A 24,077-nucleotide genomic window follows, 5' to 3' on the forward strand; every position below is an offset into this window, starting at 1 on the left:
AGAGGAATGAGGTTTCATGGCCTTTCTTTTTGTACCGGGAGATCTATAATCCGATCACGTGTACACAATATTTAAGCACACACACAGGACCTAACATACGGAGAGCATGAGTCATCATTGCTTCTCCCTAAAGTAATCTATACTATATATTAGTTACCACAGAAACCATATATTGATATTTGGGTCTCTTAAGATGGCACACATTTCCTCTAAATTGTATTTTTTTCCCCCCACTTAATTTCTAGATGGATACATGCAATCTGTCAGAGCTTAAATACAGAGGAGGAAGTGGAACGCATAGCTGATATGGGTTTTGACTGTACCATTTGTAGGCCATACATGCCAGCAACAAATGGTAAGTGGACAATTGAATCCAGTGGGAGACTGTCATTAGTACACATTAAAATTGAATAGGTGCGGGAACATTTTACAGTTCTGTTCTTGAGTTGATGGAAATTGGACCACTGCGGAAGGGAGAGATTCTCTTTGTTTAAGGGGCAGCTTGTCTCTAGTCTTTTAGCACCTCCTGGGGACTGGCTGCAAGAGCACCACTATGGCATCAGATACGATTTACCGTATTATTGTAAGTCGAATCCTGTGGCATACAGGGGAGTATAACCATTTTGATTGAAATTCGTTATGCAAGTATCCATAAACTTTGGGAGAGCCAGAGATATTTTGCAAGCCATGGTAATGGAAAGGTGGAACACAGCTCAGCTGAGGTGGGAGACATGAAGGCTCGTTCTTTAAGGACGCGATCTGCAGAAGAATCCCTTCTTCATGTTCCACACAGAGCAAAGCTCACGTCACTCAGTGCTTTCAAATCTCTGAAGGATCGGTAGTGGTAGGCAGACGGTATGCGACACTCCTTTTACCTTAGAAAATAACTGACCACTGGTGTCGTGACCTCATTGACAAGAAACTTATGTCCAGTTCTTGCTTGAGTCCATGAAAGATCTCTCTGCAGGAGCTGCTCTGTTGTGGCTCTGAGTAAATTGTTCTCCCTCAGTTCAATTGGGTATCCTTTTCTCATCAGCCTTGTCTTTCTTCCCAGTACAAGTGAAGCATGGCTTTTATTGAATTCACTGCTTTCTTTGATGCCTTATATAATGTGAATCTACCATACCTAGACCTTGAGGAGCCTGGGGTTTTAGGTTTTCTGTCTCCAAGCATAGCAGCTTGCTCTGAGTGAAGGGTTTGGGGGGGCGGGGGGGGGGGGGGGGTTGCTTAATTTGATTGAGTTAACTGTTGGCTCTTCAAGCTTTAGACAGTTTACAGCCTTGCCATGAGGGATAGCATCCTGGTGTGTTTTCTCTGTGTGTCACCACCTTGAAGAGTTTGGTGCTTCAACACTGAATTGGCACTGCTTCAAATCTCCAGAAGCACAGCATGCTTTCATGCTCAGTGTAACTCGTGCCTGTCTGGTTTCTTTCTGGCCATCATAGTCTCTTTTGACAGTACACAGGAAGGAAGTTGAGTGAATGGCTTCAAGAAATGCTGATACAGCAGGAAGAAGCCAGTCAGAAATTAGCTTGCTGCTGCATCTGATGGGTAGGAGTTCAGTACAACATGAACCCTGTGTTTGTGAGGTGTCTGGAGAAGTCTGTGGAGCATGCATTACCCTTCAGGGCAGGCATAGGCTCATGAACGATTGCTAGTAGTTGTAGCCTACTGGCATGACCTGGAAGTTCATATGCTCTCATATATATGGGTGATGGACTACATTGTGGAATGTCATACTATACAGTTTATCACCTTTGGAGGCTAGAAGAACTTGGGTTTATCAAAATCCATCCTGGAGAGATCTCTCTCCACCAAATTCAACAGAGGCTTCCCATGTACAGAAAAGAAAAATGTTGGGACATTGGTATGCATGGCAAAGGCCACGTAATATGTAATAAGCTTGCTTTTCTGAGCTGGCAGGGTTTCATTTTACAAGGTCATTTAACACCCATAATCTCCGAAACAGAGGCGCTTCAGAAACAAAGTTCAGTTTAGGCCCCGTGCAGGCCCTGAGTTGAACCTTTCTCCACATCTCCATGTACCACTTTTGCTTGGATTTGGCTTTAAGGACAGGAAGCCACTACAGCAGACCCGGTCTCTGAAATAAGGTTTTCCAAACCATGCTAGCATCCTCAGCTTTCTTTCTTATCAGAAAGCATCTTGTTCCAGTTTAGCACTTATTTAAAAAAAATCAGAATATATCCTTTGAGGCTCTATTTGACTCCTTTTTGTAACTGGAGATGCATCACTTCTCAACTGTGCATGTGTACTTGCAGACACAAGTGTAAATATGTATTTGTGTGTGTGCATATCAATGTAGGTTTATATTTAATATGTATGATAAATCTTAAACTTTTATTACCCCTTTTCAGAATCTCTAAGCAAATGGTTCTCAGCCTTTCTAGATTCAAGGCACCCTTCTGAAACTTTTAAAAATTTAGCAGCACCCCATTAAAAACTAGTTTATATATAGCATGCATATTATAATGTAAGCAACATAATTTTATTAATACATTAGTAATTAATTAGATCATTATAATGGTATCTGCAGCATTGTCACTATCGCTGCAGCCAGGTGGAACTGCACCACCCACCTCCTGCAGAGGCGGATCAGGAAGTGGCTGTGGCAGAAGCACGTGCTCTTGCAGCAGTTGTTCCTGGCCCAACTCTTCACGGTGTCTCCTGGAAACAGAGCCACAAAGGGCAGCTGGAACTGTCCCATGCACCTGTTTTCAGGAGACACGTTGGAGCCAAACTGAGAGGTGGCTGCAGCAAAAAGGCATGCTGGCTTGCATTACATTAAAGTACAAATTTATCTATATGTTATAATGTGTGTGTGTGTGTGTTGCATGTTGCTTTTCTTTTTCTTCTTGCCTACTTCAGTGCTTTCCTTACTGCTTTTTTAATTTTGAGTTCTCACCGGGGCTTCTTGGTTTCAGAGTGAGAACATTGGGCATAGGATCAAATTGATGTAGGGAAAGTTAGTTATAACTGTAGTTCTGTGTCTTTGGAGATACGCTGCCACAGGATTCTCATTCACTTATCACACATCTCCATCCCAGATTAGGACTCTGGTATGGCATGTATTTGCTTTCCACCTGCAAGAAGAGCAAGTATATTCAGGTGTTGCAAAACACTTTTTTTTCTCGTTTGGTTAGTTTGTTGGACAGCTTGCTTTTCTCCTACAATTTAGGAAGCTATTGGAAAGCTGCAGCTGAGGGGATAGAAGATATTAATGTAAAATGGATTAGGACGGGGTGGATTTTGGGCAATTGATTCCATTACCTCTATTCCAAAAGGCAAAAAAACCACATTTTCGGCAAGGGCAGCTCTGTTCTATCTCAGTGCAGGAGGAGGAGACCTGAAAGGGAGAATCTTGCAAGGTCATTTTTTTCTGAGCAGAAATAAGGATGTATCATTTTTCCTTCTTGGGTGTGTATAGATATCTACAGCCAAAGAACGATAGTCTCCCCAGACAAATATTCATAGATTCATAGATGTTAGGGTCGGAAGGGACCTCAATAGATCATCGAGTCCGACCCCCTGCATAGGCAGGAAAGAGTGCTGGGTCTAGATGACCCCAGCTAGATGCCTATCCAACCTCCTCTTGAAGACCCCCAGGGTAGGGGAGAGCACCACCTCCCTTGGGAGCCCGTTCCAGACCTTGGCCACTTGAACTGTGAAGAAGTTCTTCCTAATGTCCAGTCTAAATCTGCTCTCTGCTAGCTTGTAGCCATTATTTCTTGTAACCCCCGGGGGCGTCTTGGTGAATAAAACCTCACCAATTCCCTTCTGTGCCCCCGTGATGAACTTATAGGCAGCCACAAGGTCGCCTCTCAACCTTCTCTTGCGGAGGCTGAAGAGGTCCAGGTGCCCCAGTCTCTCCTCATAGGGCTTGGCCTGCAAGCCCTTAACCATACGAGTGGCCCTTCTCTGGACCCTCTCCAGGTTATCCGCATCCCCTCTTGAAGTGCGGTGCCCAGAATTGCACGCAGTACTCCAAATGTGGTCTGACCAGTGCCCGATAGAGGGGAAGTATCACCTCCTTGGATCTGTTCGACATGCATCTGCTGGTGCACAATAAAGTGCCATTAGCTTTTCTGATGGCTTTGTCACACTGATGACTCATGTTCATCTTGGAGTCCGCTAGGACTCCAAGATCCCTTCCCACTTCCATGCCACCCAGCTGGTCATTTCCTAGGCTGTAGGTGTGCTGGACATTTTTCCTCCCTAGGTGCAGCACTTTGCATTTCTCCTTGTTGAACTGCATTCTGTTGTTTTCTGCCCACTTGTCCAACCTGTCCAGGTCTGCTTGCAGCTGTTCCCTGCCCTCCGGCGTGTCCACTTCTCCCCATAGCTTTGTGTCATCCGCACACTTGGACAGAGTACACTTCACTCCCTTGTCCAAGTCACTGATGACCCTCGTCCAAGTCGCTGATGTCACAAACCTGTCATTTATCTTACTCCCTAGGTTATAGTCAGACACACTCTCAGTCTCCTAGTCTCTCAAAACAACTGATATTTTGAAAGTTATAATCTCTGATAAAGGTTTAATGTAAACTTGTTTTTAATGTAAACTATTGTTTTTGATGCAACCTCAGCATGTAACATGTAAGTCGCTTGGCATGCTTGTGTAAGTTATAGACTATACATGAAGCTGCATTAGAACTTTTTCATTTGCAGTCACAGTCTGCGTGTATTACAGTATATGGGACACAGAGCTGACATAGTATTGAATGGCAACCTTTTACTTTAACTTTTGAATTTCTGATAATGTGCTTGGCACTTGTAAATTTATAATTTGCCACTAACTAGCCTACTTAGAAACAAGCAAATTGCCTTGACATACAAACATACTCTGTTGCCCAATCCACAGTCCTCCTTTCTTTGGCAAATACTTAAAAAGTAGCCTTGTGCCATCTGTCTAACTCGGTAATAGTACCTGTATATTTACTGCCAGGTTCCCCTTTGCTTTCTTCTCATTCAGACATCATCATTCTTATCTGTACAACTGAACTTTCTTTATAGTGATAGTGGTTCCTCTCCCCCCTTATTCTCCTTAACTGCATTGCAACCTTTGTCTTTATGAACCTTTCTACCACTTTGAATCACTTTGTATCTCTGTTTCCTTCCTGTCATGTTGAATCTTCTGTCTCAAATCATTTTCCCCCCTTCCTTGGTGATGATGGCTCACCTCTAACTGAGACTGCTATTATCTGTGGTGACTTACAAGTCTAATTTTGCAACTTGTTCTACCTTTTTCTGGCTTCTCACTCTCATCCTCGTAACCTTTATCACTTTCTTGTTAACTCTGCATAGCTTTCACCATATTTAAGTGCACCTTCCTAGACAGCCCCTTTGTTTTTGCCCCCCGCAAATGAATTTGCAAGTTGAGTTTGCTTCAGTGAAATAATTCAAACAGCAGCATTCCTGCTTGTCAAGGAAACTATCCTTGGAGACCACCTTTATCTCTCTCCTTAGCTCAGATCTTCCACATCCATTCTCCTTATCACCAATTTAATCTGTAATCTGAACCCTTCTTATCCCCTTTATCAGTCAGTCTGTTTATTGTCACCTTCAAATTGTGGCTTGTTTGTGCCACTGCCCTGACTTCACATTCACCGTTGCCGCCACCATCAGCTGTTTGACTGTTGTGTCTCTCTCTTATAAAATCTCCAAAATCCCCGAAGCTTCAGCTTGGGACTGAATTCCACTGCCTGGTGCCTCATTTAGCAAATATAAATATCAAATGATCCCACTCTAAGCCACTGTTCTGATTTTCTATTTACCTTTAGGATCCAGGTCAGAATTGCCCTTTTAGTTTCAAAAAGCTGTCCAGTCAAACCAGAGTAAGATGAGGTCTTACTCTGCTTCCCTTCCCACACCACTCACAACCATCTGCCTCCTTTCTGTCTTTTCAGCTAGTCTAATTGAAGCAGTAGTAAATATGTTCCTACAGTATCTGTAGGAAGCACAGGTTTCCTGTTTTACCTCTACCTCATCATTTCAGCAGCTCTTTCTGAATTTTATATTTAGATTTATCTTTTTCTTTTCCTTTCCTTCCCCTTGTGCTTGTCTCCTCTTTAATTTCTTCTGTCCTCCTTTTGACTGATTAATCACACACAGTCTTTAGCTAGTCGTTTTCTGTAATTTATACCATGTAATTTGATTATGTTTGTGGAAGGTATACTATATAAACTAATGTTGTATCATATAGGTGTAAAATACGGAGATGGTTTTAGGGGATGCTTTCTGTTTATTCAAACCAAATTTTCGCTTGTCTGCTTTTCTGTTTTTGATGGGGAAATCCTTTTCTTTTTCTTTTCTTACACATCAATTCTGTGTTGCATTGAGAAATTAAAAACAAAGGAGCTGCTTATGTGGCAGCTTTGCGTGTTTTTGCTTGTCATACTGAATAATAGCTTTTTTGTTTTTAGTGCTAGGTTATACTCTGTTAATAAGAGCATGTGAGCTGACTTCAAGTTTTGTAATACTGCATGGGAAAAGAAGCAGTCTCTCAAGTACTGCTTAGGTCCCTAAGCAAGAAGAGGCTGCTCCATTATCTTTCATCTGTTCCTTTTGCATGGCCTTGTAGGATTATAATAACTCTGGAGGTCATGGAAACCTGAACGGCTGCCGAGGACCTAGTTGGAGAGGGGGGTCACAAATGTATAATACATGTAAAAAGCTTTTTCTTTACCAAAATAGTATCCATAAACTGTGCATATGTAGCACCAGAGCTCTGCGTGGTTCTTCACCAGGTCTGATCTAAATTGCTGACAGTGGGGCAGTGATCAAAGCAGAAACCATCTCTGTTCTTCTCTGTGTGTGCTTCTCTGAAGCCACCAGCCTAATTTGCAGATTGAGCTTCTTCCTATTCACTTTTATCCAAGCTCCCATCTTAGAATTTGTACCACCACAGCTTCAATTTCTCCCAGTCGCTTTATACGTATATTGTACAAGAAGTCTGGCAAAATAAAATACACTGGGATCTCACAGGTGGGAATCCTTGGAGATGCTGAGCAACCAGTGACCAAGTGACCCTCTGAGGAGCCTTTGAAAGGAAAGGAATCCCTGATGACTGATTTCTTCTCTGCAGTTAGGTTGGCAAACTCTGGTGTCTTCTCTAGTACAACAGAAGACTGCCTAGTGATCAAAAAGATCCATTTAATGTATTTGCACTTGATGCATTAGTTGGGACCCACCGAGTGTGCTGCAGATTAGCACTGTACTTTCCCAAGTGTCACTCTGATCCCCTTGCCCTGCCCAGTCTGCTGCTCTGCCTTCTGCTCCCTGCCTGATCTACTCTTCTGCTGCTGCTTCTTTCCGTGTGCTCCCTGCCTGATGTTGTTGCTTTGCTTTCTGCTTCCTGCCCTAGCTGCCTTTGTGCCGCTTGTCCTCTCCCTGATCCGCCATGTACCTCACACCGAGGCTGCCTTTGCCACATGTGGCACCCAGGTCGACCACCTCGGAGTTAGGAGATGGTCAGCTAATGACATAGTCTTCGTACCAGATTGGGGCCTACAAAATCTGAGGGCCTCAGATATACCAGAGTTGTTTTGTATCCATTTTTTCTATTAAGTTGGGAATACGACCTAAGTAACCATTTTATTGTTAAGATTCTAGCAAATGTTGTCAACAATATAAAATAGAAAGTTTAACAAAAATGTTTGACAGCTGACAATGTCACTCTGAATCAGTTCTCTATTATCTTAACACATGAGCTACATGGACTGAAATTAATTTCCTTTTATCTTTCAGTGCCTTCCTTAGATGGCTGTGACTCATCAGTTGGAGTTCAGATGGTTTCAAAATCAAAAGAACTAGGTAAACATTTTAAATGCATTTTTTTTTTATTATCTAGCATAATTTTAAAGAATATTCTGTAGTGAATATCAAATTTGTTCCTCTATAATTTGACCATGGTTGTAGCATTAATAACCTTTAGTTACTGTACAGCAGTGTACTGGTTACTGTTTCCCTTGCCTTTCTTTTTTTTGCCCTTCTACTGTCTCTCAAAACCACTTTGCCAGTAACTCAAATGAGTCGCCAATAATGCAAAAAAGGTAAGCACTTGCTTAACTTTAAGCTGACGAGTAAACAATAAATACTACCATTAATAAGTGCTCCTGATTTAAGTCAGTAGGCCTATTCACATGTTTAAGGTTGTCTGACTGAACAATCAGACCTTACCCTGTAAGCTGTTGAGGGCAGGGATCCAAGTTCCTGCATTTCAAAACTGCATAGCACAAGGTGGCTCCAACCTTGACACGGTTTAGGTAATTATTATTTATATACAGTATTGACTAGAGGCTTTGGTCATGTCAAAACTTCTTTGTATACAGTATTCATTGACATGTATAAAAGTGTTTTTGCTCTAAATTTTTTCTACTCTTCAAAAGAGTTTATAGATTGTAAGGCTGGAAGGGAACGTTGGAAGATCATCGGGTCCAGCCCCCTTTACCAAGCAAGAAAATAATATAGATTTATAATATAGAAATGTAATGATATAATCTAATGTGTTGCATAATATAATATATAAAACTAAAGCTTGTTTGTAAAGGATTATATATACATGTCTGGGTTGTGCATATATACTCTGTAATATTACTTGAGAAAACTTATGTAAATGTTGGCTACTTTTTAGGATAGATAAAAATTTGTAGAGACCATATTACCAAGCCAATAATAAATTGGCTACTAGAGCTGTGCAAAATGGCACCATTTCATTTAGACTTCCGTTTCGAAGGGACAGTGTTTTGTTTCTCCATTTCATTTCATTTCTAAGCACTATTCCATTTCGTTTCGTCAAAGCTGTTTTGCTGTTTTGACGTTTCACCCATAGGATATCATGGGGAATCATGAAAATGCCTGTAACTTTGTCATTTGAAGCCTGATTCAGATGGAAATTGCAGAGATGGTAGCCCCTTCTGAGGGCAAGTTTCAAAGATATAGGTGCAAGGGTTTCTGCAAAACTGCACCTCAAACTGTTCCAAGCAAAACTCATATCACTTGCTGGCAGCAAGACTCCTCCTGGAGGGCACGGGCCCCTGGATCTGCACATGGGATGACAACAGGCTGCTGCTGCTGGCTGGAACATGAACATTCCCCAGCTCCCAGTTCGATTCCCCAGCTCTTCCTGGGGGGCGCAGGCCCCCATATCTGCGCGCTGGGTTTCAGCAAGCGGCTGCTGCAGTTTCAGCTGCAGCCTGCTGAAACCCTGCACGCAGATCGCGGGCCAGCACCCCCCGGTAAGAGTTGGGGAAAGCGATCAGAGAGCTGGGGAATTGAACAGGGAGTTGGAGGTCAATATCAGATCAGTTTTTCCCCCCTCTTCCTCCTCCCTCTCCTTTGTTTCTGTTTAGCTGCAGCAAGTCCAGCTTCGAAACTCGAAACATTTTGAATGCCCTCATTTCATTTTGAGGCTGTTTTGAAGCCTTTTGTTTTGTTTCAATTTTGCTGTCACTGTTTCAAGCTCGAAACGCATCAAACCAGCTTCGAAACAAAGCACCTGTCGAAATTTCACACAGCCCTATTAGCTACAGAGGTCAGAAACATTATTTCATTGTTGGGCTTTGAATCATTTGTATAAGTGTTTGAACATGTATACTGATGGAGCTCTGATTGAGTTGGTCAAGGATCCTGTGTCCGCACTGAGATCTAGGGGCTGTTAGCAAGTGCTTATCAGCAGACCTCAGTTGTCTGCTCCCAGCTTAGGAGAGAGGCCACCAGCAGATCTGCGTCCAATTCCTGCCTTTACCTGAATCTAGTCTGTTCTTCAGATCTCTGAAGGTAATGTTTCCCACGTTACAAGAAATACTGGGAAGATAAAACTTAGTAATAATTGTGTGATGTTTTGCACTGATGAGGGCCATCTAAGGACCTATATTGATTGACAGGCAACAGAGACCAAAACTATATAAAGTATGGTCTATGCAAGTATGTCACAGAGCCAATACAGACCTGGCTATGTTACAAATTGTCAACTGTCTCAATACAAACAATTCTTTTTAATAAGTGTTTGCAGTTTGTCCATGTCATGTAACAATATAGTGCATTGTTGCAGGGTTTGACATCAGACTAAATTATAAAGGATGTAATTTATAAGGTAGTGTCAGGTGCCTCTGTATTATTTATACCAATTTCCTCAAGTTCTAAAACTAGAATCTCTCACCTTTTGACATGCTTATGGTTAACTCTTTAAAGCCCTGTTTACAAAGAGTTATCCATGCCTTATAGGTTAATGTTTTACATTCCCGTTACCCTTCTTTTAACTTTTTAGACCCTCCGAAGACATATACTCAGGATGGAGTCTGTTTGACAGAATTGGGGATGTCTCAGTTGCAGAGCCTAACTGTTACAGTACCAAGAAGAAAACGGACAAAACCAAAGCTTAAATTGAAGATTATAAACCAGAACAGTGTGGCTGTGCTACAGACACCACCAGATATCCAATCGGAGCACTCAAGGGATGGAGAGATGGACGACAGTAGAGGTAATGGTCCATGTGTGCCATGTTTCTTGTTTGAACTTGTGTGTTTCAGTAGATGTATATATTGTATCCTTGGCTGTGTTTGTGTTTCAGCACAGTGCTGTTTGGCTAAAAGGAGGACTAATTAGACAAAACCTGGCTTGTCAGTGTTCATATCTGTCCATTTCAAGGAGATGGACCTATTAGCCATTTTTTCCATGCGTCATACCTCTTATATGGAAACCACCTCATTTAAGGCCAGCAACTTGGGAAGTGTGGATTGTGTGGTCAAGCTGTGCTAGTTTATGTAGAATCCACTGTGCATGCTGATTAATATATTGTGGAATATAATCTCGCTAACCCACAAATGTGAAAGTCATGAGATAAGTAACACAGGTATCTGTTACAAGTGGTGTGTCGGCATACCACCTCATCATAGTCTAAAGTGCTTTCTGTTTATACAACATTGCCTTGTTGTTAATCAGATTAAATGCCATAAGAAGCTTTTTGTAGATATAGAGAGTGCTTGAGATAGTAGAGTGGCTTAACCATTGGTGTAGTTTCCATGTTCAGTTGTTGATATAAGCAAGTGTTCTGCTGGAATATCCCTAATTGTAGTCTGCTCTTGGCTGGAAGAAATGTGTGGAGTTTTTGTGTGTTTGTTTAAGATCTCTAAAGTTAATTGAGTGGTCACTTTTCTCTTGCCTCCTTTCCAGTTCAACAAGATTAAGGCTAGGAGATGACAGGAGACAGGTTTAAAACTAACAAGACAAAGTCCTCTTTTATACAGCGCATAGTTAACTTGTGGAGCTTGTTACTCTAGGAGGTTATAGAGATAGATTGTATACCCAGGTTCAAAAAGGGACTAGCCAGAGTTATGGATGATAGCTATTAAATGGAACAGCCAGGGAGGCATCTCGAACTAATGATGGTGGATGCCAGTGAAGGTGATAGATCACCCTAGAACAGGGGTGGCCAAAATCCAGTCCATCAAGGGATTTTATCTGGCCTATGGCATGTCCCTTAGCCCTACCCAGGCTGTGGTGCATGTGGCCGGTCCCTCCACCCCTGGACACGCAGCAGGACAAGGACAGTGTAGCAGCAGCAGCTCCTTCCAGCTGCTGCTGCTAGTATTGTCACTGGTGATGGACCCAGCCCTGCTGCCCGGGCACCCTGGCCCATACACCCCGCACCCATCACTGGGGGTGCCAGGCAGGCAGGGACCCCAGAGGCAGGGCATGCTCAGCCAGGTGGATGGGATAAGGCCGCAGGCCAATGGGGAGCAGCTTCCAGAAGCAAAACAGACAGGATCTGGAGGTGGTGACAGCGCAGGACAGGAATGCTAAGCAGATGAGCACAAGCTCAAGCTTGTCCTTGCTTGGCTGATTCCTCCAGCCCTACTGTCCAGTCCCGCTGCAAGGAGGTCAGCACTGTAATGTATACATTTATTTTTTAAATTGGGTGCCATTGTATTCACGTTAAGCTATGGAGGGGTGCATTGAGTCCGGTGCAGGGTGCCTTGAGTCTAAAAAAATTGAGAATCATCACTGCATAGATATGCCTGCTCCTTCAGCTGACCACTGGGACTTTTGAACAGTTGTGCCCTTCCCAAGCACATATACACTCTGGAAGCTCCCCTTTGGCAGCTGCTGTCGAATGCTAGTACTTCTGGTGACAGAAGTAGTCCCTTGTCTGACCTCCTATATTATCATAGGCCCTTACATTTCACCTTATTAACATTTTATGGAGCAACAACTTGTATAAAGCACCAACAGGCATCTCATTTTAATGTACAACCATAAGGAGATGCAGACTTAACCGTTTCCCTTCATAGGTTGTTCCAATAGTTAATCACTCTCAGGCTATGAACAGACCTCACATTTGCGCTGGAAGAAACCATTTTGTACAGGGACAAAATGCAGTCATTCAGATGTCTGTGTGTTGTCCCAGGACAGACCATACAAAGGTTCATGGGATGAGCAGTGCTGGAAGTTTGTCCCAAGATATCACAACAGCGCATCTGAACATTTGTCCCAGGATTGCTTTATTGAACCAGTGGCAGAAAAGTGGCAGTGCATTCAACCACTCGCTAAACCTTGATTGGAAGGGCGATGCTTGTACCTACCAGTCCTGGGACTTCTCTGTTTTGGGACAAAGACAGGCACAACTTGTTCCGGAGACAAACACAACATCTGTTCCTAACGTCAGTGTTACAGTTGGTGCCTGTTTCCCATTTGAGGTTATCTGGCTTGTCCCTGTGGTGTCTTTTTTCCAATAGATAAAGAACCCTTTAATACCCTGTATTTTCTACTTTTAAAGGTACTTATGCACCATAATCAAGCTTCCACTCAATCCTCTTTTTGATAATATAACAAGATAGAAAGATATAAAATATAATAGCCACAGCATGTGTGTGGAGCAGCAAGATCTACCTTTGTTTTGCTTTCAGTTCTTACCGTTTCATCTTCATTCTTTCATTAAGCAACTGAGATGCCTTTAAAAATCTTAGTAGGCTTGCTTTTGAAAAATCTAGGCTTGCTTTTGAAAAACCTAGGCTTGCTTTTGAAACTTAGGCATGTTACAACACATGTCTTTTGTTAATATTTGTAGAACTGCACTTCAAAAAGAAACTAGAGAAAATGTAGGGTAGTTTAGCAACTCCATGTGCTGTTGCATATAGAGTCTTTCTGGGACCCAAACAAATTTGGCACACAAGTGTTCTAGAGACGACTCTTTAAATCAGGGGTGGGCAAAATACAAACCATGGGCTGGATCCAGCCCACGGAGGAAGTTTGACCGGGCTGTGGCAAGTTGCTTGGTCCCACCTGGCCCAGGCACTGCCCAGTCATGCTACATCCTGCTGCTTCCTAGGCACGCAGTGGGGCTGGGCAGTTCCGCGGCTGGACTCCCTTTCTCGGCACCCCAGGCAGCAGCAGCTCCTTCCAGCTGCCACTGCCACTGGCCCCAGCCCTGCGGTACCAACAGAGACCTACACATGCAGCCCCAACCTGGCGTGCCCCGCTTCTGCTCTGGAGCCTGTCCAAGCTCAGCAGTGGCAGCAGCGGCGCCCAGGCAGAAACCGTTGCTCAACGTGGGGGGAAAAGCAGTCCCTCCCTATCACTGCTGCCGGGCAGTTCTTGATGCAGCCACCCGGGGCCCGGGCCACACCAGGCTGCCCTGCGTCATCACTGCCTGGGCTGCCCCGTGGCTACTCTGTACTGTCACTGCTGCTGTGCTGGGTAGCCCAGGGTTGGTGGTGACAGCGACAGGACAGCCTGGTGTGGCATGGCGTGGTGCGGGCTCCGGGCGGCTGCGCCAAGAACTGTCCAGCAGCAGCAAGGAGGAGGGACCACTTTTCCCCCATGCCAAGCAACAATTTTTGCCCATCTGCTGCTGCTGCTGAGCCTGGATAGGTGAGTCTGGGGCAGGCGTGGGGCATGCTGGGTTTGCACAGAAATCTGGTGGGGGGGGGACATATGCCCCACCATGCTTCTCCCGGGGTGGGGGTATGACGTGGTGGGTAGCCGTCCACCTCACCCCCTGGACAAACTGCCCACAGCTCTGTCCCGCTTTCTGCCCTGGCCCTGCGTCTCATTCACTGCCCTAGCTGGGCACTCCTTCCCTTACCGTGGGGGCCTTGATCTGGCCCTTTCCCCCATTCTCCTCCCCCTTCACAGACTTGTCTGCAGGGCGCTGCTCTCCAAGCTGCCTGGCTGCATTCCCGGCCACGTGCATGAGTGCAGCTGCCCGCATGTATGTAGCATATTGTATTTATCATTGATAATATCGGCTACATGGGCCAAAAAAAGCCAACAGCCAATAATGTTAATTTTCCTTTTATTGGTGCTGACCTGATACAGCACCGATATATGGGTGTACCTCTAATTCTTTTGTCCTCCTCCTTTTCTAACAAAAATACAGCAGTTTGTACATTAAAAGAAGAAGAAAAAAAACCCTTACCAAAACAAAACAGTGTACCCACAAGTTTTCTTTACAGAAAAAGGCCATATGTGATGCGTGTTAATCATGTTGCCTGCTCATCCCTTGGTAGGCACTGAAGCACTAGAGCGATGAAGCAACATAGGAATCTAAATTAAACAGAGTTATGTGGAATCTTGTATTCATGTAGATGGGCTGTTTTACCACCCAGATCATCAGCAGGCTTTTGGGAGGTGCATATGCTGGTCTTTTGTGTGTATTGATAGAGTGGTTTTTTTAAAGAAACAATGAAAATTAGGCATGAAATATCTTTTTGGTGCTTTTGAAAATCATAACCGTATAGAATGTGTGCAAGAATTTTTATCCATCTCTTTTTCTGGTTCAGTTTATACTTCTTGTCTTTTCTCCAGAAGGTGATCTTATGGACTGCGATGGAAAATCAGATTCCAGCCCAGAACGGGAAACTGTGGATGATGATGCAAAGGTGACAGAAGGAGCTGATGGAATCAAGAAGAGAAAGAGAAAGCCATACAGACCTGGTAGGGGACACAGTGTAGACGACTGTCACTTGGTTGTTATATTTATGTTTTCCTACAACAGAAATATTCCATTAGCTTAGGATAGGAGCATTAAAAAGTCTACTTAGGAAACGCTTTTTCAGACTGTTCTTTCCTTACTGTACAGTATGCCATGTCTTTTCTATTTTGGTTAAATACCTTGCAGTCTTATTATCAAGTTGTGCTTTCCTGGTTTGCAGTATAGCACCCAACCTTCCTTTATGGTGCTGTTAAGTACCAGTGTATAATTCAGATCAGCTATATACTATTTACTTACTTAATTTGATAAAATTATTCATGTTGTTTATCTAATTAAATATACTTGTAACATGTATATGCAAACATATATACAAATATATACTGCTTTATTGGTGTATACGGCTCAGTGAAGTAAATGTATGAATTGTTTTGTTTTTTAAGAATGCTTGGGCAAGTATCTTAGGTGTTTTCTCAAATACATGATATGGTTAAATTTCAAACTGCCTGGATTTGAGTCAGAATTTTTAGTCAGTTTAATTGTTAGATTGATCATGTCCTTTTCATTTTTGATAGAGTTAGTAATCACAGGTGCTCATTAGGGAATTCAGTCAAGCACTGTTATAATGGTTAAAACAATTTCTGAGATAAAAGCATATATAACTCCTAATAAAGGTGTCCAGCTGTTGTGCATGGGGATTCTGAATTTTCCCTATTGAATAATAATGGGAGACTTCTGTGGATACTTTGGGATTCCTTAGGAAATTTTTTTTGTTTTGGTTCCTCTTGGTTTTAGCTGCTACTCCTGTGGCTATGTCATATTTCCAAAATCCTGACATGTTTTGCTAACTACAAGCATATTCATTGATATAAGAAGTCCTTAGTTGTTAGATGCCTTGGTAAAATTATACATGGTAGTCATTGAAAAGTCCTGAAGTTTTTGAAACTCAGTCAGTTATCTTAGGCCTTATTTGAATCAGAAAGGTTCAGAGTTGTACCTTTTTAACTGTCCTAGCATAGTTAAAGGGACACAGCGCTTATAGTGTGGACAGTTATACGGATACAAATATGCTTATATGGGTATAGCTTCTGTGTAACCATATGGAAAGGGAAATAATTTATAAAGGTGCTTTCCACCAACTTATCCAAATGATTTTGCCAGTGCTAGAGCACTATACTGCTCTACACATATCATTTAAAAAAAAAAATCGGAGCCCAAGCAAACAAATTATATTGGTACAGAAACTACATATAGCCTTGGTTTTTTAGAAAATGTACCTCTGTTTTGAAGAAGTCCTTGTATTTGTAAAACTAAAAAATGTCTTAATTTCTAATGGCTTTTTCTTTTTAGGAAAATAAATAAATCTGTTGGTTTCTAATCTTTTGTGGAACCGTAATCTGTTCCTGCCTGCTGAAGTTTTGCTTTCTTGTTAGGGATCGGTGGATTCATGGTACGCCAGAGGAGTCGTACTGGACAGGGAAAAACCAAGAGATCTCTCTCTAGGAAAGATTCTTCTGGCTCTGTTTCTGAGCAGTTGCCTACCAGAGATGAGGGTATGTATTAGTAAATTACTGTCAGTGCTTAGTAGAGTAAAATTCGTTACTTTAATTTTTATCTATTTCTGTGAGAAGTGTGGCTGCAAAACATGGTTACACTATTAATGTGTGTGTGTGCGTGTGTGTGCGTGCGTGCGCGCATGCGCTTGAAGAGTATACTATTTGTATATTAACAGTAGTGTCCACAATTCACAAAGAGGAATTGGAAACTCCGCGAAGCAAGAGAGTGTTCCAGGCTGTTGAGACGCAACCAATGCCGTAGCATGGGGCAGGGGGGCGAGCGGGGCGACTGTCCCAGGCACAAAAGTGAAGGGGCACCAACAGGCGCTGCCCAGCTGGGGTGGGATGCAGGACAGAGCCACAAGTTGTTTGTGGGGGCACGGGGACAGGGGAAGGGTGGCCCCTGCCACTCTGTGCACTCCCAGGCAAGCTTGGGGGGGGGGGGCATGTGCCACCTGAATTTGTGCACAGGGAAAGGGTGGGCTGCTGCTGCAGGCTTTGCCCCAGGCACCAAACTTCATTGCTACAGCACTGGACACAGCAAAGAAAAGCAGTGTGGATCAGTAGATTGAGCATTGACCTGGAAGTCAGAAGATCTGGTTGTAGACCCAGGCCTGCCATTTACCTACTATGTGTCTTAAAAGAAAATAATTCACTTCTCCATGCATTTGTATCTCTCCTTCTTGTCGGTCTTATCTGTTTAGCTTTTTTGCTCTTTGGAGCAGGAACTGCCTATTACTTTGTTTGAATAAAGCTCAGCACGATGGGGAGGTTGATCTCTGTTCCAGCCTCTAGGTACTATAGTGATACCTACAAAGGAATGAAAAAAAGTTAGACCTCTTCTTTACATTTATAAGGGTTTTAGGAGGTCAGAACATATTTCCATTGGAAGTGCAGACTAGATGAAATTACAAGGTGGATATATAACTGGTTACACCATCGTACTCAATGGGTAGTCATCAGTGACTCAGTATCTAGGTGGGAGCAGGTATAAGATGGAGTTCCCCCTGGGTCTGTCCTGGATCCCACATTGTTTAATATCTTCATTGATTTGGATGATGGGATTAAGTGTGCGCTTAACAAATTTGTGGCTGATACCAAATTGAGTGGAGTAGCAGATACTCCAGAGGGTAGGGTTCAGATCCAGAATGACCTGGATAGATTGGAGAAATGGTCTGCAATCGATTAGACGAGATTCAGCAAGGACAGGTTCAAAGTTCTCCACTTGGGATGGAATAATTGCATGCCCAAATAGAGGCTGGGGAATGACTGGCTAGGCTGTAGTTCTGCAGAGAGCTCCCCAGATTGCTTCCCCACCCTTCCCCATCCCCCACCCTCTCCCTGAGGCCCCCGGATTGCTGCCCTTCCTGGCCCCATCCCCCACCCAGTCCCCCAGGCCCCCCAGTGACTGCCCCACCCAGCCCCATCCCTTGCCTACCCCCCCAAGCTCCCCTGATGGCTGCTCCACTCGGCCCCATCCCTTGCCTACCACCCAAGCCCCCTGATGGCTGTCCCACCTAGCGCCAGCATCCCGGCAATTAAAAAAAAAAAAAAAAAAGCCCTGCACTCATTGGATACTACCAGCTGCTGTCAGGGTCACTGGGGCTTCATGGCAGAGCCCCCTTGCGCAGCACAGGGCCCAGGTCACAGCTGCAGCAGCCCCAGCTGCCTGACAGCGCATGGAGCCGCGCAACACCCTGCCAACCCCGGCCACACACGCGCAATGGGCCAGTGGCAGTGCAGGTGCCAGGTGGCTGGGGCCCATTGCCCCCTGCTGCTTCCCCCAGGGCTGGGGCAATGATCAGGGAGCCCTGCTGTCCCCCCGCTGCCCTCTGCTGTGCAGGGGGGCCCTGCCACGAGGCCCCACAGCCCCTGCTACTGCCGGTGAGTGTCAGGCTTTTTTTTTTTTAAGTTCTGGAGGCTGGGGCCAGGGTGGGGCAGCTGTGTGGGGGGGCTGGGAGTGCAAGCAGGGTGTGGGCCGGGAGGGACACCCATCGAGGGGCTGGCAGGGGATGGGGCCAGGTAGGGCAGTAATCCAGGGGGCTGGGGGAGCAAGCAGGGGTAAGGCATGGTAGCCCCTGCGGAGGCCATGTGGCCCCTGGGGGGGGGCTGTAGCCCTGTGGGGGGCAGTCCATGAGCTCTGCAGGGGGGCTGCACCCTGCTGGGGGCATAGGACCCACCCCTCCTGAGCAGCCCCCCCCACACAGTCCCTCCAAAATCCACCCACACCTACCCACACACCCCATGGCCCCCACATCCCTCCATAGCCACCCACATCCCCCAACCTTCCTTCCCATCCCCCTCCTGTAAACCCCATATCCCCCCAGCACACACCCTGCATGCCTAGCTGCCAGACAGGATGAGGCCTGCATATAAATGAATTATTATTCATTTAATAATTTCATCTGTGGCTGCAGGGGCAGCTATCCCCACTTCCTGGTTAGTGAAGGGGTCAGAGAGAGCTCTAACTGCTCTATGGTAAGAAAACCAAAGGCAAACAGCAAAACATAGGTATTTAGAATTCATTTTATTATGATGATAGAGACACTGGTAGGCTTCCAAACTGCTCTAACACTAGATATATCAATAAAACATTGCCCAACTAATCGCTATCTCTCAGTCTCTCTCTACATGTAGTGGCCTTTCGTTTTAATTATGGAAGAACACAGATTTCGGATATTTTACAGAGTAACTTTGGGATTTTTTTATCAGGGATTTTTCAGTTTTCAAATAGGAAACACCAGAATTCCTGCTAGGGAGGCCAGTGGCAGGACTCAGGTAGAGGAGCCTGCTCAGAGCTGGCACCTTGGACCCAGGTGGAGGTGGCTGACCTCCTGGCCAGTTGGGGCCAGGAGGACATACTTTGACAGTTCAAAGCAGGCCACCACACTGGGAACATCTTCTGGGCGATAGCTGTTCAGATTGCAGAGCAGGGGGCACACATGGCAGTAGTGCCACACAAAGGCCAATTCTGCAGCCACAGGCAGTTGGCCCAGAGGGACAAATGCCTCTACTGGCTGTGCAGTCCGCATCCGGGTCTGGCAGGTGCACAGCAGGTCACAGCCAGGCAGCAGCCCCCACTGCCAGACTGCTGCAATGAGTAGAGAGTGCAGGGAACTCTCAAGGTTGCTTCAGCAGTCCAGCTGGCACAAGGGGTAGTGTCCCCAGGTACCAGTTGGCTGGACCCCAGAAGCAAGAGGCCCTGAGCTACTTGGCAGGGCAGCTTTTTGTACTGATGGGGCCAGGACAGGGCAGCTTTTTATACTGGTGGGGATGGCACAGTTAATGGCCCCGGGCTGTAGCTCCCCCCTGGCTCCAGATCCTGGAGGAACCAGGCACGGTTATTTCGCCCCATGTGGCACAATTTGCCCCATACCAAAGTGCATGTCTGGGCATGTGCTCCAAGGCAAAATCCCCAGCTCAAATTTGCACTGTTTCTATTTGATTTGCTGCAAGTGCACATGCTTGCATGTGTGGACACACCGTAAGAGGGTGACCAAGTATTGGAACAGACTACCTAGAGAAATTGTAAATCTCCATCCTTGGAAGTTTTCTAGAGTAGGTTAGACAAACAGTTGCCTAGGTTGGTTTAGTCAGGGAAGATCCTGCCTTGATCAGGGAGCTGGACTAGATGGCCCTGTGAGATCCTGCCCTTCCAGCGTAACTTTGCTATGATCCTATGATGGGTCCCCAACTTAGAAATTGTTCTGTTTCTTTGGCTAGGGACAGAAGATGCACATAAACCAGTTTAAGTGATCAGAAACTGGTTTAACCCTGTAACAGAACAGAAGTTCAGTGTACATAAACCAGTTTCAAAATGCCTGAAACTGGTTTAAGATAAACCTAGTTAAATGTAGCATCAGACTTAGCTGATTTAGGTCAAACAAGTTCACGGAACTTTTGTCCCAGACCTCTTCCTGGTTTAAGTTAAGTCACAGTCCCCCAGCATCCCAGAATGCTTTGCTGCCCTGAGCTGGACTGGGCTGTGCTGTCTGCTCCAGAGAGCAGGGTTGGTCCTACCTCTGCTCCCTAGCCAGAGCAGTGAGGCTGGCTGACGTGAGGCTGGGAAACCTGGCTGAGGATGCAACTGGGTCTGCCTCGGGGAGGGTGGGGGCGGACAGCCCCTGCCAGACTTTTCCCTGCTGGAGCAGAGTGGGCATGGGGCTTGGGCAGGTAGGCTCAGGTGAAGGGGAAGGAAGGGGTTTAAACCCCCTCTCCCACCAGCATGGGACCCCAGCCAGGGTCTGCTTGGAAGGGTGCCAGCAGGTGACCAGCATACTCCACCCCCTCCCACCTCTAGTAGAGACCGAGGCAAGCAGTTGATAAGGGGAGGGGCATAATTCCCCTCAGCACCCCCAGGCCGTAGGGGAGTCTGGGGAACTGGAGCTGGAGGAACTGGGCCCTGCCACATGTGAGCACAGGGCCAAGTCCTGCAGGACCAGACTGAGAGGTGAGAGGTGTTGGCAAAGACCTGGCACAGTCATCACATGTATGTGCTGGAGACAGAGCTAAGGGAACAGGAGAGAGTCCCAGACTGCTTGGGCTGGTGTGATCAAAGAAAGCAGAGAACTACACTTGCATGATAAAGCAGAACCTGCACAAGGTGGGAGCCTGGAACACCTAAGGAGAGACAAGACACTGAATGCATGAGAGTCCTGCCAAAGGTGCTATAGGTGACAAGCATGCTAATGTCAAGGCACCCAAGGGCACTGCCCCTCGCCCCCAGCCCAGTGAGGCCCAGGTGTAGGATCCTGTGAGGGCTGGGGAGGGGATTTAACCCCTCACCCTGCAGTGTGCTAGCTTCGGGCTGGGGCCTGCCCATGCCCTCTCTGCTCCAGCAGGGAGGAAGGAAAAGCCTAGGAGCTTCAGTCCCTTCCCTTTGGAAGTGGATGATAGGCGGGGATCCATGGTCTAGCACCCCCCAGCTTCTGGCTGGAGCCACCGCATGCATGTGGCTGCATTTCCTGAATCAAAAGTGAGTGTCTGTTCACTTGTTTCTCAGTTTAATCTCTGCAGTTTAGACTAACCTGTAAAGACTATATCGATTCAGCCTTGGGCTTTTTGACTGTCTGTACTTAGCCCTTGTTTTACAGTTATGTCTGCTTTGTAAAGACTTTTGTATTTGGGAATTCCTCAGTTTGCTGTGAAGATATTCCTTTGCTTTTTTTACTCCTTTTATGCAGAAGTATGTGGCCCTCGATTTTATAACCTGTGGGCAGGTGGCACATCTTTAGTTTGAACATTAATTTTTCAGCATCTTATCAGGACCTAATAATGGGCACTTAAGCTTCCTAATCAAAAACCTGATTATAGTCTTCGAATTAATGAGGCTCATAAAAAATACATGTGCGGGGAAATTTTATTCATTTAATAATTTCATCTGTCTTTAATAAACATACAGATGTTGAAGCCTCAAACCTCAGAAGTTAAGTGTACCATAAGTATGTAACATGTGCTTTCCAGTCCTGTACTCTAAATGGCATATTTTAGTTTGAAGGTGGTTTTATATAGGAAATATAGAAATATATAGATTGTAATTTTTTTAATAAGAACTCACAGTCGTAGCCATTAAATATACTGAAAAAAGCCTCATTCTGTGCAGCGGTACACTAGAGATGTAACACAACCTTGGAACTGAAGTCAGCGGGATTACTTTATGGAGCCCTGGTACTACACTTGTTTGGACTGTGTAGCAGAACCTTTTCTGGGTGATTAACTTTCAAAAAAAAGTGAGGATATGCAACAAAAGGGAGGGGCAAAGGGGAAGGGGACAGATACATGAGTATGACAAGTACATGAGTGTGTCTGTATTCTCCAGCCAAACAGTTGGAGTTAGTTAGTTATTTGCTATCTGGTTATTTATTAAGGGGAAAAATCCATTTGGGGATACTGGAGCATAGCTTCATGTGTTCTGAGTCAGCATAGCTGGAGTTAAGTCATCGGTACCATTCTGGCTTCTGCCTGCTGAGAGTCTGGCCTTTCTCCGGTGTTGATCTCTGTAGTTTTCCTTGCTGCTCTGTCCTGTTCCATTCCCTTCTGAGTGCTAGCAGAAAAACTACTCTCAAGTTATTCAGAGAGCAGGATGTAAGCAAAACCCAGTCTGCCCAGAGTTCTCTGAAAAGAGTACAACAGACCAACGTGGTGAAGGGAGAGTTGCACAGTAATAGAAAAGGAAGGAGACAAACCAGGGGGCCAAAGACCACACCAAAACACAGAGAGAATATAACGTGGGAAGAATGTAAGCCGGAGAAGGAAGATAGAAATGAAGCAGCAGTGGAAGAAAAAGATTGAGACAGACAAAACTATTTGGGCAGCAATGAACAGGGAAAGAAAACAGGTGTCTGATCTACCAAATGTAGAAAAATAGCAGGATAATGACACACATAGACAGGAAGACAGCTGTGCATGCAATATAGCAATGCCTCCTATGATACTCTCATAAGTAAGCTTAGGAAATACAGTCCACATTTAAACTACTATAAGGCAATGGATAGCTGGTTGGATAATAATGCTCAAAAAGAAGTCATTAATGGTTTAGTATCAGACCAGACTAGTATCAAGTAGTGTTTCCTAAGAGTCTGTACTGAGTCTAATAGTCTTGACTAGGGGTTGACACCCTACAGTCCATGGAGCCCTATAATTTGGCTCAGCGGTATTTGGCAGCGGGGAGGTTTTGGCATCAGTCACTTTGCTGTGCTGCTGTGGAGACTGGTGCTTCCCTCATGCTGCCGTGGAGAAGAATAGCAGCAGCACCAAATAGGCTCTAGCACTTGCCCATCCACCCACCTCTGACCCCACCTGGGCCAGTCTGGCCTGCAGCTTTAAAAGGTGGCCAACCACTAATCCAGCCCATACAGCATATTATACTGTATTTACTTGAATATAAGACAATCCTGAATTTAAGATGGCTCCCCAATAATTAAGTTTTCTACATGGAAAATTTATAAATTTGTTATAATTCCCCATATGTCCAATCTAATTATTGGAGGGTCGTCTTTTTAATTAATCTCCCGACCACTGCAGCGGTGGAAGGGGAGTAGATGGTTTGGGGAGGTGAAGTAGCTTGCTCCATGCTTGTACCTGCCCCCCTGTTACCTCTGCCCTCTCCCCCACAGCCTTGAGCCTTCCTTCCCTCCTCTCTTTTCACAGGCAGGCTCTGTCCTTGTCCTAGCCTAGGGCACTGAGCATGGCTCCAGCCCAGCTCCACCCCACAGCAGCTGTGCATGGTGCACACCACTGCTACAGGGCCAGGATGGGGCTGTGCTCAGTGCCCCAGGCTGCAGCATGGGCAACACCTACCAGCATGGAGCAAGGGTAAGAGGCAGGAGGGGAAAGAAGCAGGCTGGGGAGCAGAGACAGTGTGGAAGAGGGGAAATGGGAGGAAGGAGCTGTAGGGGGCAGATGGTGGGGTATAGAGGTAGAGGATGGGGCAGGCAGCAATTACAGCAGTGACCCCAAACCTGGGTAGGGGTGGGAGCCTGAGCTGCAACAGCCACCTGGGTATGAGCAAGAGCCCAAGCCACAGGAGCCACCTGCCCATGTTAAATCTGCTCATCTTAGAATTGAGTAACTGC

The 24,077-nt window shown here is 45.3% G+C and overlaps 1 protein-coding gene across 8 annotated transcripts in view; it reads left to right on the forward strand.

Annotated features, from left to right (window-relative positions):
* The window catches only part of KMT2C (lysine methyltransferase 2C), a 308,664-nt gene that overhangs the window by 208,235 nt on the left and 76,352 nt on the right, over window positions 1-24,077 (forward strand). For 7 of the 8 annotated variants that reach the window (XM_059729207.1, XM_059729206.1, XM_059729204.1 and 4 more), the window contains 5 exons: window positions 246-355; window positions 7,765-7,830; window positions 10,286-10,498; window positions 14,824-14,952; window positions 16,381-16,500. In XM_059729207.1, coding sequence (XP_059585190.1) covers window positions 246-355; window positions 7,765-7,830; window positions 10,286-10,498; window positions 14,824-14,952; window positions 16,381-16,500 — 638 coding nt within the window. The remainder of the gene's footprint in view (window positions 1-245; window positions 356-7,764; window positions 7,831-10,285; window positions 10,499-14,823; window positions 14,953-16,380; window positions 16,501-24,077) is intronic. The other variant, XM_059729205.1, reaches the window with a different exon arrangement.

The sequence above is a fragment of the Alligator mississippiensis genome, chromosome 5, assembly GCF_030867095.1.
Source record: "Alligator mississippiensis isolate rAllMis1 chromosome 5, rAllMis1, whole genome shotgun sequence".
NCBI classification, from domain to species: Eukaryota; Metazoa; Chordata; order Crocodylia; family Alligatoridae; genus Alligator; species Alligator mississippiensis.